Source organism: Pleurodeles waltl, chromosome 12, assembly GCF_031143425.1.
Source record: "Pleurodeles waltl isolate 20211129_DDA chromosome 12, aPleWal1.hap1.20221129, whole genome shotgun sequence".
NCBI lineage: Eukaryota > Metazoa > Chordata > Amphibia > Caudata > Salamandridae > Pleurodeles > Pleurodeles waltl.
In genome coordinates, this window is record NC_090451.1 from 557,726,395 (window position 1) to 557,742,482 (window position 16,088).

The 16,088-nt window shown below is 48.3% G+C and overlaps 1 protein-coding gene across 3 annotated transcripts in view; it reads right to left on the reverse strand.

The window, feature by feature from the left end:
• The window catches only part of WDR59 (WD repeat domain 59), an 813,082-nt gene that overhangs the window by 74,156 nt on the left and 722,838 nt on the right, over positions 1–16,088 (reverse strand). For 2 of the 3 annotated variants that reach the window (XR_011199955.1, XM_069217642.1), the window contains exons 24-25: positions 3,165–3,285; positions 1,755–1,897 (exon numbers count right to left, since the gene is read on the reverse strand). Coding sequence is in view for 2 of the 3 variants with exons in the window: in XM_069217642.1 (XP_069073743.1) it covers positions 1,755–1,897; positions 3,165–3,285 (264 nt within the window). In the remaining variant the exon portion in view is untranslated. The remainder of the gene's footprint in view (positions 1–1,754; positions 1,898–3,164; positions 3,286–16,088) is intronic. The other variant, XM_069217643.1, reaches the window with a different exon arrangement.

Below are 16,088 nucleotides of genomic sequence, written 5' to 3' on the forward strand. Positions count from 1 at the left end.
AGAAATTAGAAATTGCTGGCTATTTTGAATTGAGTGATAACGACGAGCAACTTGGCAGTGAACATGAATGTGAATGCCGTCAAGTGGAGCCTGACCAAGGCCTGCCAGAAGTCCAAGGCTGGCCCCTCCCTATGCAGTCCCGTGTCCAAATGAGCTATGCATCAATATAACTAACCAAAATGGGCTCTGTGAATGACATCTGTATCGGAGTTGATAATGAAACACCTGCCAAGTCCTTTGGTGGAAAACGAGGAGCTGCCAGGGTTGGGAGGTGTCAGAGATATCAAACAGGACTGGAGTGAAGGTTGCTAGCCGAGGTATGGTCAAAAGTCCAGCAGGTTCCTAGAGGCCCAAAAGCACACCAGAGGCAGCAGAGGAGGCTGGAAAATAGGAAGAAAAAAAACTAGAAGACAGCAGCCACTTGAGTGAGGTCAGAAGCCAGTAAGGCCTGGAATGGGTCTGGCAGCACGGACCTAAAGCTGGAAAGGAGCCGGGCACCACTACTGGGCTCATTAGTGATGGAGATGGATCCGGAGATGATTTTGAGGTCGGACTCAGGGAACTGGGCCATCGACCATAAGACCGGCCCAGGAAATGGGAGGGACATCAAGGGCAAGAAGAGTTCTTTATTTGGTACTCCTTAAACTTGGCGCAGTAAGACATTCTCCAGAACACAGACATCCCTCTATCAAAAACAATGGGATCTGAAGAGCCAGCTTCTCCACTGCTCATCGTGGTTTAAGACATACAAGAAGTTCCCTCCCAGTTCGGATGGCCATCCAGTATGACGCATTGACCATATGCAGATGTGGGGACGTGCAGACAAACCATACTCCAAAGTCAGATATCATGGGGGTCTGAAAAGGACTTATGAGAGTGGCAGGAATGACATCTATAAGGTCTTGACCTTTTTCTTTTTGGGGGGAGGGAGGGGTGAAGTCCCCTAAAGACACTACAAAGTAAGGTTTGATGTGAAATTCAACCAGAAAGAAAAATAAATGTACTGAAGGGCAAAGGGAAAAAAATAAATGATTTCAGAGCACTGGGGTGACACCATTTACATCTGGGGAGGCACTGGAGTCGAACTGGAGCCACTGTATCTTATACAAGTGGAGGAGAGCTCTTTCAACCCTACCAGATCTAGTCTGCCTCCTATGTGAGAATCAAGAGGTTAGGAATTGGCAGGAAAGGCACTCATTAAACTAGTCAACTTTCCATTAGTGTTGAAAACCACATGAATTATTGTGCCAACTACTTGATGGTTCCAGCATGCATGGCATGTGAATCTAAACCGCATTCATGCTGCAAAGACAATAAACATCACTCTGAACTTGGTAAGCTTTTTATTATGTTCTCAACTTCAATTATGAAACAAATATTGCGAATCCAGATTGCTGACTGAATGTGATTTTATACAAATCTAATTGAAGAAGTGGCGGAATTAAGGTGGTTTCTTGGGTTTTTTCAGAGATCACCAAGGTCCCTTTACAATGTTTACCACTGTCAATACTTACACTTGTAACTTGTTTATCAAAACTTTAAAAAACGTTTGACGCTAGAAGAACGGTATAGTAATAGTTTACAAATAATGAGCATCAAACACATTCATACTGCAGAACTGTTTTCCTTTCTCTTACTAAGATAGTACATTTTTCTGTACATCCTACCCCATCTCATCCTTCTGCGATGGCAGGCTGGCATATCAATTCCCAGCATACGGTTGATAAAAGTAGTTTCAAACAACACATACTCACCAATACCTCTGTGGGGTTCTGGCGGAGTGGATACAAACTTCAGAACTTCGGCTCGTTTTTCTCGCAGTCCCCACCGGTATAGGATCTCACCGTAACACTTCTTGAAGTCATCAAACTGTGGGGTGTTGGCAGGATCCAGAAGTCTGTGTGAAACAACAAAAGCACACATCGTTAAGAAACTCTACAGTGATATTGAAGAGTATGACTGATCAGCTAGACTGCAACTTTCTCCTTTTGTTTTGAATATTGTTTAAGAATCCTGTTTGATTTTTTTTCTGTAAGAAGTAGTCAACTCTCAACTACAGATATATGCATTTACAAAAATGTGAAAGCATCAGGTGATTACAAAGACTATGCATATTAGACTATAGAGCAAATAAGATGTATGCTGCAGAAATAGGAATAGTGGGACCGTAACACAAAGGTGTGGTGTCCTTGAATGTGGAGGCTGTGTGACCATGCCACAGATATGCTTTTGATAGGAAGTGGTACATCTTCTACCCATGGAAAGAGTTGGTGATACCCACAAACACAGAAAGCACAGCATAAAAAGTACAAAGTATTCAAAACAACCAAAACTTTACTACTGTATTACCTAGAGTCATCTCGGCTTCAAGACTTGTAGGACTTCACTGCGAATATGGAAGGGGATAAACACACTTCCATAGCATGAAGCAGTGCTCTAAAAAAGTTGAAAACTCAACTGGGTCTGACTGTAACTAGGTCTGCCTGCACCCAGGAAAAGATTCCTATGAAGCACACTGGCTTTCTCATAATCCAGATCCTTCGCAGGCCTACAAAATAAGGGTGGGGATGGCTCATCAATTTTCTGGTCTGGTGAAAAAGCATGGATATAAAAAACTGGGACTAGAAGAGTAACTTCATGTGCAAGTTGTCCAGTCTCTCCTCCTTATAGGAAAGATTACCAAAAATTCTGTACCCCAGACATATAAGAAGTAAAAAGGGTAATTACTGAGGGTTGTCCAAAAAAGGTTCTTCATCATCGCTTGATTACAGAAAGCATCCTTTGTAAAATGGACATAAGGCGAATAATAGTGAATGAAAGCATGAGGTGTTGAACAACTCACTGCTTTCAAGATCACATCCAGTGAAATGTGTTAATGGAAAGTTGTTTCCATATGTCTGTCATAATGACCTGTGGATAAATGCACTTTGATGAGAACAGCCTTCACAGAACAACACTGACGCACACTGAACGGCCTAAAAAGTGCCAAATAAATTTTGCAAGCCTGTGTGTAATTATAGCACATTCATATCAATAAGACCTAAAGACCTTTACATGATCCAAATAAAACAAAGCTTTGCTGACACCCAGAGCTTGGAGACGGCTCTGGGCACGTTTAACTGTTAAATGGCACTGGTTTATAAGAAAATGCACAACTCACTTACCTTTTGTTTTTGTCATGTTGGTCACGCTCTCGCTCACGAGGGTCCAAGTACACTGTTCCATAGCGGGAATCTTCAGGCGATGACTCGATCCATGTGATTGCTTGCTCAGGGTCCCGGCTAACTGCAGAATAAGACAATAAAAAATCTACTGTGCAACGGTGAAATCGTAATTTTCAATATGGCAGAAAAAATAATCAATTCCCTTCTTCAGTCAATCAAATTTAAGAAAAAAAATCAAATGTGTGATAGGATTCACGATTTCCCGAACTGCGATTTTAAATGTCACATTTACACACGACTGCTAACCCTTTAAAGTCTGCTGGGTAACTTTTTTAAAATGCTAATGTCTGAAAATTTACTGAATGTATAATTAGAACAAACCACTAAAGCATGCTTTCCAAGTAAAGTCCTTCTGTCATCCAAGTTAGATGCATATTCATTCAGCGTTTTCTGCTGTAGAAAAAAGCAAAATTCCCCATGGGTGCTAAAATGGGAAAGCACTACTGCACCAATGGTTTTATGCCATGGAAGTTTTTTCATGAATGTTTGTTTTAACAAATGTATTTAACCAAAACAAGGATGCAAAATGTTAAGTTTTCTCAGCAAGGTAAATTCACACTGCGAAATATCATAACCATTCAATCAATCAATCAGTTTTTGTAAAGCGCAGCTACTCACCTGTGAGGGTCTCAAGGCGTTGGGGGGGGAGGGGCCTCATCCAAAGAGTCAAGTCTTGAGGTCCAGGATGAGTCTGGCGGCAGCGTTCTGGATGAGTTGAAGTTTTTTGCTATTTATAGTCTAGGTGCCGGCCTAGAAGGCGCTGCCGTAGTCGAGCTGGCTTGCGATTAAGATGTGGGTGATTGTCCTGCGACAGTCTGCTGGGATCCATCTGAAGATCTTCTGACGTTTGCTCCAGCGAACCCAATGTAGAGCTGATCATCCACTGTGTGTTCTTTAGTATGATCAAAGTAAAGGAGAGGGCTCTCTTAGGGTCCAGACGATGGAGCCTCTCCTCGTGCTTGGAGGGATGGGGTGGAGCGAAAAATGTCAGCAGCATGATGTTCTGGCTGATGGAAAGAGTTCAGCACTTTGGACAGAAAAAGAGACTCTGACCCAAAGAAACAGTCCGTGTGGGTAGAAGCTGGTTTAAGGAGGGTTAACAGAAAGAGACTGAAGTTTGCTTACTTCCTGGCCAACGTAATACCCACTAATAGCATCATAGGCCTGAAAGGGCAGCTGTGCACTAGTTCAAAAGGGGAAAAAATAAGAAGTTAAGACTAATTTAAGGTCCCATTGGGGAATAACAAAAGGGGTGGGTGGGAACCGATGCTGTAAGCCCTAAAGAAAACATGCCACAATGGGTGAATGAAACAGAGTTCTGATCTGACAACCACAAGAAGGACAAGATAGCAGACAGGTAACCTTTAGAATAGCATCACATATTTCGAGAGGAAGATTAAAGACATTTAACAATCGCTGCTCAATCTCCAGGCATGATGCAGGTTTGGATGCAAGAGCTTGCCCTGCAACTGTGACTGGAGATCTTCTACTAAGGGGCATCCTGATCGAAGGATAAATGCTCATGCGTAGGAGTTCTGGATACTAAACCTTTTGTACCCAGGCTGGAGCCACAAGGACGATTTTGACCCGCCGGTCCTGAGCTTCTTGAAAACTCAGGGTATGAGTGGTTTCAACAGAAAGGCGACAGGAGTCCTGAGTTCCAGTTTAAGTGGGAAACGTTCCCCAGCATAAGTCACTTTGGAAACTCCAATGTGTAAAACTGCTGAAACTGCATTCTTGTGGGGTGGCATACAGATCAAGTCAAAGTTCTCCCCATTCTTGGAAGAGAGCTTGCTCCACCTCCTGATGCAGATGTCAATCATGGTCCATGAGGCACCAAGGGTTAAGTTGGTGTGCCCTAGTGCTCAAAGATCCCACCAGGTGTTGTATGACCAGGAAGATATCCTGATGTTCCAGTCATGTCCAGAGGCACAGGGCCATCCCAGCACACAAGGCCCACAACCCCTCTCCACCATGGTTGCTGCAATACCACATAGCAGTAGTGCTGTCCATGAACAACCAATCCAACCTTCCCTAAAAGCTGGGACGAAGGCTTTCAACACCAAGTAGATAGCCCTCAGGTCCAGAACTTTGATATGGAGCTGAGATTCCATCATAGACCTGAAGGGCAAGTTACCTACCTTTGGTAACGCCTTATCTGGTAGAGACAATATCTAGTTGCAGATTCCTTACCTTAGAATTTCTCCCAGCATCAGTCTGGATCTGGAGATTTTTCTTGAGCAGTACCTTTCCGCACCGTTTAGTGGCGTTGATCGGCTCCTAGTCTGTCGCCAGCGTCATTCGCGCCGGATATATAGGCACCATCCCAAAGTGCTGACGTCAGTTTCTTTTCACAACTTTCCACACCAAAAGCGCAGAGCCATGAACAACACTGATCACTGGTGTGTCAAAAATAGGGCCCTGAAAGGGGAGTACCTGTTCCTAGAAACCAGTTTCCATAACAAGGAGGATACGTGGGTCGCAATTAGATATTGTCTCTACCAATTAAGGCGTTACTCAAGGTAAGTAACTTGTCCATCTGTTAGAGATCTCCAGCTGCAGATTGCTTACCTTAGAATAGATACCCAAGCAATACCATCCCTAGAGGTGGGTCTGCAAACTAAGATCATACTAGAAACTCCTGCTGGACAGAAAAGGCAACATGCCTATCCTTTAGAACCTGACTGTCCAGGCAGAGTGTTTAGTAAACGTGTGCAGAGACGCCCATGTTGCCACCTGACAGCTTTTGCTCAGGTAGAGTGAGCACGCAAACCCTTCGGGCTGCTATTTTTGCCAGTGCGTAGAAGATTTTAATGCAGAGGACAGCCCATCTGGAGTGAGTACACTTCTGCATTGTCCAACCTTTCTTCACACCCACATGAACAACAAAGAGTTGATCACCCACCCGGAACTGTTTTGTATGATCAAGGTATAACACAAACGGTCTTTTTGGGTCCAGGTGGTGGAGTCTCTCCCCTTCCTCAGAAGGATTTGGGGGTGCGTAAAAAGTAGGCAAGGTGATGGATTGGTCTACATAAAAGGGCACAACCACTTTTGGCAAAAAGGAAGCCCTGCAACCCACCACTTTGTCAGGATAGATGGAAATGGTTGGCTGTTTAGATGACAATGCCTGCAGCTCACTCACCCTGCGGGCACAGGGAATGGCCAAAAGAAAGGCTGTTTTCAAAGTAAGAAGACTGAGAGGACAATTGTGGAGAGGCTCTAAGGAGCGCACATCAGAAATGTCAAAGCTAAATTCAAATCCCATAAGGGCATAACGAATGGGTAAGGAGGAAACATATGTGTAAGACTTTGAGAAACCTATTTACAAAAGGAGACTTAAACAAAGACGGTTGATCGGTCAACCTCAAAAAAACATAAATTGCAGACAAATAACCTTTAGGAGTGCCCAGAGTAGAGCCTTGCTGGGCAAAAGAAAGTATAAACAACAGAACCTAAGAGAAAGGGGCAGAAAGGAGGTCAACAGACTTGTCTGTGCACCATGCCACAAATCTCTTACAACGGGTGTATACAGTTTTGGTGGAGGGACGCCTGGCTGCCAAGATAATGTGACAGACTTCGGGCGGAAGATCAAAAGCTGTTAACTGCCACCTCTCAATCTCCATGCAAGAAGGTGTAGAGTGGACAGGTTTAGGTGCCCCTGCTACTGCAACAGAAGATCCTCCCAAAGGGGAAGTCTGATCATAGGATCAATGGCCATGCTCAATTGCTCGAGATACCAAACTCGCCATGCCCTGTACGGAGCCACAAGGATAACTTGGGCCCGGTCGTTCTTGATCTTCTTGAGTAGTCTGGGCAGAAGTGGTTATAGGAGGAAAGACATACAGGAGGCCTGAGATGAATAGCATCTGTAAGCGATTGACGCCATGGAAATTCCAATGTGTAATACTGCTGACACTGGGTATTTTTTTGCAGAGGTAAACAGATCTAACCAAGGCTCTCCCTACTGCTGAAACAGACCTTGCGCCATCTCCGCATGGAGACACAATTTGTGATCAACTGACATTGTGGGCTTATATTCACAGAGCCCACCAGATGTTAAACCACCAGGGATATGCCCTGCTGTTACAGTCACACCCAGAGGTGCAGAGTCTCCTGACAAAGGGTCCACGACCGCACCCCACCCCACCAGTTGCAGTGTGTCATGGCGGTGGTGTTGTCTGTGAACACCTGCGCTAACTTTTCCTTCCGATAGAGAAGAAATGCTTTCAAAGCCAGCAGGATCTCCAAGAGCTCCAACAAGTTGATGTAGAGTCCAGAGTCTGATGGAGACCAGACTCTCTGATCTCCACCTCCCCCAGATGGCGGCTCCATCCCCGGAGTGGCACATCTGTCACTACTGTCAGATCTAGTTGGAAGAGGGAAAGGGATCTGCCTCTGACTAAATAGCGGTTTGTTAACCACTACAGATGTCGCACAGTTCCCTCTGAGATCTGGACCATATCAGAGAGATTCCCCTGATGCTGTGCCCACTGGAACATCAGGTCTCACTGTAGAGCCAGCACATGCCAGCTGGCATGTGTCACCCGCAGGATGCAGGAGGCCATGAGGCCATGAGGAATAGTAGCCTCAGTCATTTTCACTGAAATCCGGGATAGAGGCTGAAACTTCGGTATCACATCCTCAATATCGTGGACAGTCCTGCTCAAGGGGAGCCTGAAACTGCACTGTGTTCAGAAAAGCTCTGATGAAAGGGAGAGTCTGAGAGGGAGTAAGGTGTGACTTTGGCACGTTTAAAATGAGCCCAGAAAAAATGCAGGCGGTCTGCTGTAGTTCAGAGGTGGGTGACAACAGCCTGGGGCAAGCCAACCTTAAACAGTCAGTCATCGAGATAGGAGAAGACTGAAACCCCTGACCTACACAGATGAGCTGCGATCACCTTGGTGAACACCCGAGGGGCGCTGGAAAGGCCAATGGGGAGCACGGTGATCTGAAATTGCTTGTGGCCTACCGTGAACTGCAAGGAACTTCTACGGGCAAGCAGGACGGGAATATGGAAATAAGCATCCTGCAAGTCCAATGCTACCATCCAGACTTCTGGGTCCAGGGCAGATAGAACCTTAGCCAGGGTGAGTATTTTGAACATCTTATGCTTGAGGAAGAAAATGAGGGACCGGAGGTCTAGGACAGGGTGACGGTCCTTGTCCTTTTTGGGTACCAGAAAGAAGCGAAAATAGCAACAACGGCCTACTTCTGCTACAGAAACGCTCTCTTTGGCTCCCTTGGCCAAGAGAGCCATGACTTCCTCTCTGAGAAGCGCCAGGTGATCGTCCGTCATCCGATCGTATGATGGTGGCATGGATGGATGGGTAGTCTCGAACAGGAGGGAGTGGTCCCTTTGGACTATCTGCAAAACCCACCTGTTTGCCACTGGAGCAGGTGATGGTGAATTCTGCATCCCCCTGGTCCCTGGAGAGGAACAGTCAGACTCAGAAGGTTTGGAGGCGGCTGCACAGGACACACAGGCTGGCCAGATCGCTACCTCCCTGATGCAAGAGATCAGTGGATCTCACATCCCCAGCCATGCAGAGAATGGGCAGCATGTGCAGCATGTGGCTGGTCAGGAATGGATGCAGGTGGGTGCCTCTTCTGTAGCTACGAAATGGACAAAAGGCAGACTGAGGGGGGCAATGGGCCATCGTGAGGCCAAAGGATATGGCAGAAGCACAAGAATTCTTGAAGCGTTAAAACACCAAGTCTGTCTGGTCTCCGAAGACACGAGTGCCATCAAAGGGTATGTCCACGAGATTAGCATGGACATCCCCAAAAAAGCCATAAGTCCTCAACCAGGCATTGCGCCTCAGGGCCAATGGTGTCGTAGTTTGACTCTTGCTCTAGGCAAGACTGCTAGTTTAAGGATGACAGTACCTATGTTTGTAGGAGGCTATGCCACTCCTACAACAAATCGCAACTGTTGTCCCAACCCTCCCGGCTCACAAGCAGCACCTCACCAAAAACCCAAACAGTAAAAGGTGATTTGTGGCAGCCTTTAAGCATGGACTCAAGAGTGTGAAATCTCATGGAGTGTCATGGTTCAATGGGGATTACCCTTTTATCATATGTGTCTCAATCAAACACAGGCGACAAAAGAGATGCAGTAAAGTTTTCAATAGGTTTTATTCAACAAAACAGCAATCTACGATAAGTTGCATGGGCTGCAATGATTAGGATAATGAACAATGCAAGAAACAGAATGGTAAAGACAAGAGTTATTAATACAAAGACTCCCGCCATATTGCATTGACATGAAGTGACATGAGATGTAAAATATGTTGTAGGAAGGTGGCTCTGTATATAATATTTCAAAGAAAGAAATAGTGTGCACAGAGTCCAAGGGTTCCCCTTAGAGGTAAGATAGTGGCAAAATTAGATAATTCTAATGCTCTATTTTGTGGTAGCGTGGTCGAGCAGTAGGCTTATCAGAGGGTAGTGTTAAGCATTTGTTGTACACACACAGGCAATAAATGAGGAACACACACTCAAAAACTTACTCCAGGCCAATAGGTTTTTATATTGAAAAATATCTTTTCTTAGTTTATTTTAAGAACCACAGGTTCAAGGTTTACAGTAAACACTTTAAATTCAAGGTACTTCACTTAGATACTTTAGGAACTTTTAATAAAAGCAATTTCATATACAGTCTTTGTAAAAATGGCAAGAAGCTATTTTCAAAGTGGACACAGTGCAAAAATCAACAGTTCCTGGGAGAGGTAAGTAAAGGTTAGATTAGGAGGTAAGTAAAACACTTACAAGTCTCAGTTCTGGGGCATAGGCAGCCCACCGTTGGGGGTTCAAGGCAACCCCAAAGTTACCACACCAGCAGCTCAGGGCCGGTCAGGTGCAGAGGTCAAAAAGATACCCAAAACACGTATCCACCTATGGAGAAACAGGGGCGCTCCGGTGCCAGTCTGCCAGCAGGTAAGTACCTGCGTCCTCGGGGGCAGACCAGGGGGATTTTGTAGAGCACTGGGGGGAACACAAGTAGGCACACAAAACACACTCTCAGCGGCACAGGGGCGGCTGTGTGCAGATTGCAAAGCAGGCGTCGGGTTTCAGGTAGAAAACAATGGAGGGACCCGGGGGTCACTCTAGCGGTGCAGGCAGGCACGGGGGCTTCTCGGGACAGCCACCACCTGGGCTAGGCAGAGGGTCGTCTGGTGGTCACTCCTGCACTGGAGTTCGGTTCCTTCAGGTCCTGGGGGCTGCGGGTGCAGTGTTGGTTCCAGGCGTCGGGTCCTTTGTTACGGTCAGGAGGAGCCTCTGAATTCTCTCTGCAGGCGTCGCTGTGGGGGCTCAGGGAAGTCTTCTCTGGTTACTCACAGGCTTGCAGTTGCCGGGGAGTCCTCCCTGTGGTGTTTGTTCTCTGGATCTGGAGCCGGGGCATCGGGTGCAGAGTGTGAAGTCTCACGCTTCTGGCGGGATACGTGCAGTCTTTGAAAGTTGCTTCTGTGTTGCAAAGAAGTAGTTGTTTTTGAGCAGGGCCACTGCTTACAGGAGTTTCTTGGTCCTTTAGTCCAGGGTAGTCCTCTGAGGCTTCAGAGGTCGCTGGTCCCTGTCGGATGCGTCACTGGTTGCAGGTTTTCAAAGTTGGAGACAGGCCGGTAAGGCTGGGGCCAAAGCAGTTTTTGTGGTCCGTCTTCTCTGCAGGCTTGGAGGTCAGCAGTCCTTGTTTCGTCGGGTTGCAGGAATCTGATTTCCTGGGATCTGGGGTGCCCCTAAATACTGAATTTAGGGGTGTGTTTAGGTCTAGGAGGGCAGTAGCCAATGGCTACTGTCCTTGAGGATGGCTACACCCTCTTTGTGCCTCCTCCCTGTGGGGAGGAGGGCATATCCCTAATCCTATTGGGGGAATCCTCCAAACTCAAGATGGAGGATTTCTAAAGGCAGGGGTCACCTCAGCTCAGGACACCTTAGGGGCTGTCTTGACTGGTAGATGACGACTCCTTGTTTTTCTCATTATCTCCTCCAGCCTTCCCGCCAAAAGTGAGGGCAGTGGCCGCAGGGGCGGGCATCACCACTAGCTGGGATGGCCTAGGGAGCTGTAACAAAAGGGGTGAGCCTTTGAGGCTCACCGCCAGGTGTTACAGTTCCTGCAGGGGCAGGTGAGAAGCACCTCCACCCAGTACAGGCTTTGTTCCTGGCCACAGAATGACAAAGGCACTCTCCCCATGTGGCCAGCAACATGTCTGGTGTGTGGCAGGCTGGCAGAAACTGGTCAGCCTACACTAGAAGTTGGACTGGCATTCAGGGGGCATTTCTAAGATGCCCTCTGGGTGAATGTTACAATAAATTGCACACTGGCAACAGTGTGCATTTATTGTGCTGAGAAGTTTGATATGAAACTTCCCAGTTTTCAGTGTAGCCATTATGGAACTGTGGAGTTTGTGTTTGACAAACTCCCAGACCATATACTATTATGGCTTCCCTGCACTTACAATGTCTAAGGTTTTGCTTAGACACTGTAGGGGCATAGTGCTCATGCACACATGCCCTCACCTGTGGTATAGTGCACCCTGCCTTAGGGCTGTAAGGCATGCTAGAGGGGTGACTTACATATGCCACAGGCAGTGTGAGGTTGGCATGGCACTCTGAGGGGAGTGTCATGTCGACTTAGTCTTTTTCTCCCCATCAGCACACACAAGCTGTGAGGCAGTGTGCATGTGCTGAGTGAGGGGTCCCCAGGGTGGCATAAGACATGCTGCAGCCCTTAGAGACCTTCCCTGGCATCAGGGCCCTTGGTACCAGGGGTACCATTTACAAGGGACGTATCTGAGTGCCAGGGCTGTGCCAATTGTGGAAGCAAGAGTACAGTTTAGGGAAAGAACGCTGGTGCTGGGGCCTGGTTAGCAGGGTCCCAGCACACTTTCAAGCATAACTTGGCATCAGCAAAAGGCAGAAAGTCAGGGGGTAACCATGCCAAGGAGGCATTTCCTTACACCGGTGCCCCCCACCGCTAAAATTAATCATTGCTTCTGGTGCCAACTACACTACAAGGAGCCCAGTGGATCCACCTGGCTGTGTGTGCAGGGGATATTGCTCAGCAAAAGTTTCCAGATCCACCCTGACTCCTGGGGAAATCAAAGGTAAGGAATCTGCAGCTAGAAGTCTCTATCAGGTATTAGCTTACTGCCCAAACTAAGGACACTGTTGTGCCAACTGATATCCACTTAATACACATTATGGCAGATTTAACCACTGTTGCAAAGGATGGTTCTTGCCAGGAGTCCACTTGGCTCCACCAGCCTGCCTCCGTGCCCCTGACCCCGCCGACTGCCGTTTGGACTGAAGTTCGAGGCCCTCCACCACCCGCAGGCACCCGCCTGCGCCTCATCCCTGGTGCCTAGTGGTAGGCATATCTTGCTGTTTTAAAAGTATTTTTCCGTGTTTTTTCGTTTTCGTTTTGGTTAAAAAAGTATTTTTTACTGTCTGCTTTGTATATTTCTGCCCCCAGTGTGTATTTCTGCATTGTGTGTCTGCCCCTTCTGTAATCCGTTCGCTATGCTCGCCCGTTTTTCTGCTGGCTCTCGCCGGTCCCATTTTCCCTGCTGCTGCATCCCCTGCGGCCTGCCCCCCTCGCTCACCCATTGGCCCTTTCCTCCCGCCTCCCAGCTGCTCCAATCTCCCAGCTCCCCCTCTTAATGGTGCCCGCTGCACGGAGCCCTGTGTGACTCCCTGACTTGGTTCTGGCCAGGAGTCCACTTGGCTCCACCAGCCTGCCTCCATGCCCCTGACCCCGCTGACTGCCACCTGGACTGAAGTTCGAGGCCCTCCATCACCTGCAGGCACCCACATGTGCCTCATCCCTGGTGCCTAGTGGTAGGCATATCTTGCTGTTTTAAAAGTATTTTTCAGTGTTTTTTCATTTTCGTTTTGGTTAAAAAAAGCATTTTTTGCTGTCTGCTTTGTATATTTCTGACCCCATTGTGTATTTCTGCATTGTGTCTCTGCCCCTGAGCCCCTTCTGTAATCCGTTCGCTGTGCTCGCCCGTTTTTCTGCTGGCTCTCGCCGGTCCCATTTTCCCTGCCGCTGCGTCCCCGCCCCCTCGCGCACCCATAGGCCATTTTCTCCCGCTGAACAATGGCTCCAACCTCCCCCTCTTAATGGTGGCCGCTGCGCAGACACGCCGCTGTACACCAACACGCTCCACAAGTACACCAACATGCTCCACAGGTACACCAACACGCTCCACAGGTACACCAACACGCTCCACAGGTACACCAACACGCTCCACAGGTACACCAACACGCTCCACAAGTACACCAACACGCTCCACAACAACACTAGCACGCTCCACAGGTACACCAACACACTCCACAAGTACACCAACACGCTCCACAACAACAACAACCACCTTAACTGCATACTCCTAAATCCCCGCTCTGTATACAAGCCCGCCATCGAACTCTGGGACCTGATCACAACACACTCCCCTGACATCGCCTTCCTCATGGAAACTTGGATGACCCCCTCATCTGAACCCGACATAGCCATAGCCATCCCAGAAGGCTACAAAATCTCCCGTAGAGACCGTCTAAACATCGCCATCATAAATAAAAGCACCATCAAGATCACCACCAACACTCATGACACCCTAGACAGCGCAGAACACCTACACTTCTTAATTCACATTAACGGCAATACCACCTTCAGAGGAACCCTCATTTACAGACCACCAGGACCCTGCCCCCCTTTCTGTGACTCCATCGGTGACACCATCAGCCCCCACACCCTCACCTCCACAGACTACATCCTCCTTGGTGATATCAACTTTCACCTGGAGAACCCCCATGACCACAACTCTACAACCCTGCTAGACAACCTCACGAACCTAGGACTCAAACAACTGGCCACATCATCCACTCACTCAGCAGGACACACCCTAGATGCAATTTTCTCCTCTAGCAACCACATTACATTCACACACATCACCGAACTCCACTGGACCGACCACCACTACGTCCACTTCTCCTTCACGAAATCCCCCACCCACTACCGACAACACACCACACCCTACTGTGGGAAAAGATCCCCAAGGAACACCTAAACGCCAAGCTCACACAAACTCCCCCCAACCAACGACCCCAACATCTCTGCCCACAGCCTCACAAAATGGATTACAACCTGCGCAGACTCACTCTCCCCTCAGAAAATAAACAACACCACCCGCAACATCAAGACCGCCCCCTGGTTCACCACTGAACTCCAAGCCTCCAAGCATGAATGCCGCAAAACCGAGAAAGCTTGGCGCCAAGAACCCTCCATGACCAACTTCTCCACCCTCAAAACCACCATACGCAAATATCACCAACTCATCCGAACCACCAAAAGGGCTTACTACAAAGAACGCATAGATAGTAACTCAAATAACAGCAAGGAATTCTTTACCATCATCAAAGAGCTCACCAACCCCACTCACACACAAAAGCTTTGCAACTCCCTCTCCAACCTCTTCCACCTCAAAATTCTAGACATACACAACAGTTTCACACCACCTGCACCCACCATCACCACCAGCGACACGACCAACACCACCACACCCCCCCACCAACTGCACACCTGGGCCCCCTACCAACGATGAAGAAACCGAAAAAAACATGAACTCCATCCACTCAGGCTCCCCCACAGACCCCTGCTCCCACCACATCTTCAAGAAGGACAGCCCAATCATCGCTCCCCATCTCCACGCTGTAATCAGCAGCTCCTTCGCCGACGCCACCTTCCCGGACTCCTGGAAGCACAGCGAAGTAACCGCACTCCTCAAAAAACCCAAAGCAGACCCCTTCCCCGCCAAGGTCGCTGAGAAGCTAGTGAATGCCCGCCTGTCACACTTCCTAGAGGAAAATAATGCACTTGACGCCTCCCAGTCTGGATTCCGCAAGAACCACAGCACTGAGACCGCCCTCATCGACTGCACTGGCGACATCAGAACCAGAGTTGACAAGGGCGAGACCGTCGCACTCATCCTCCTGGACCTCTCCGCAGCCTTCGACACAGTGTCACCAAATCCTCCGAACATGCCTTTTCGACGCATGAATCAGACACAAGGCCCTGGACTGGCTTGCCTCCTTTCCTCGCCAAAAGAACCCAGAAAGTTTGCCTCCCTCCCTTCCAGTCCCCAGCAACCAAGATCATCTGCAGGGTCCCCCAAGGGTCCTCCCTTAGCCCTACCCTCTTCATCATTTAAATGGCCCCGCTCGCAAACATCCTCCGCCCTCACAGAATCACCATCATATCTTACGCAGACACCCAGCTCGTCATCTTCCACACCAGGAACCCCACTACTCCGAGACAAACCTCCACGCCGGACTCCTCGACACCGCCAAATGGATGACAGCAAGCCACCTCCAACTCAACTCCAACAAAACCAAAATCATCATCTTCGGCCCCAACAAGACAGTATGGGACGACTCCTGGTGGCCCACCGCCCTAGGACCACCCCAACACACTCCACCCACACACGCACGCAATCTCGGCATCATCTTAGACTCATCTCTCTCCATGGCCCAGCAAATCTACTATATAACTCCCTCCTGCTTCAACACCCTCTGCATGCTGCGAAAGGCCTTCAAATGGATCCCCAAAGAAACCAGGAAGACCGTCACCGATGCACTCATCAGCAGCAGACTAGACTACGGAAACCCCCTCTACGCTGGTACCACAGTCAAGCTTCAGCAGAAACTCCAACGGATCCAGAACGTAGCTGCACATCTCATCCTGAACCTCCCACGCCGTGAACACATCTCCGCCCGCCTCAGATCCCTTCACTGGCTACCCATCATCAAAAGGATCACTTTCAAAATCCTCATCCACGCCCACAAATCCCTTCACAACACTGGACCAGC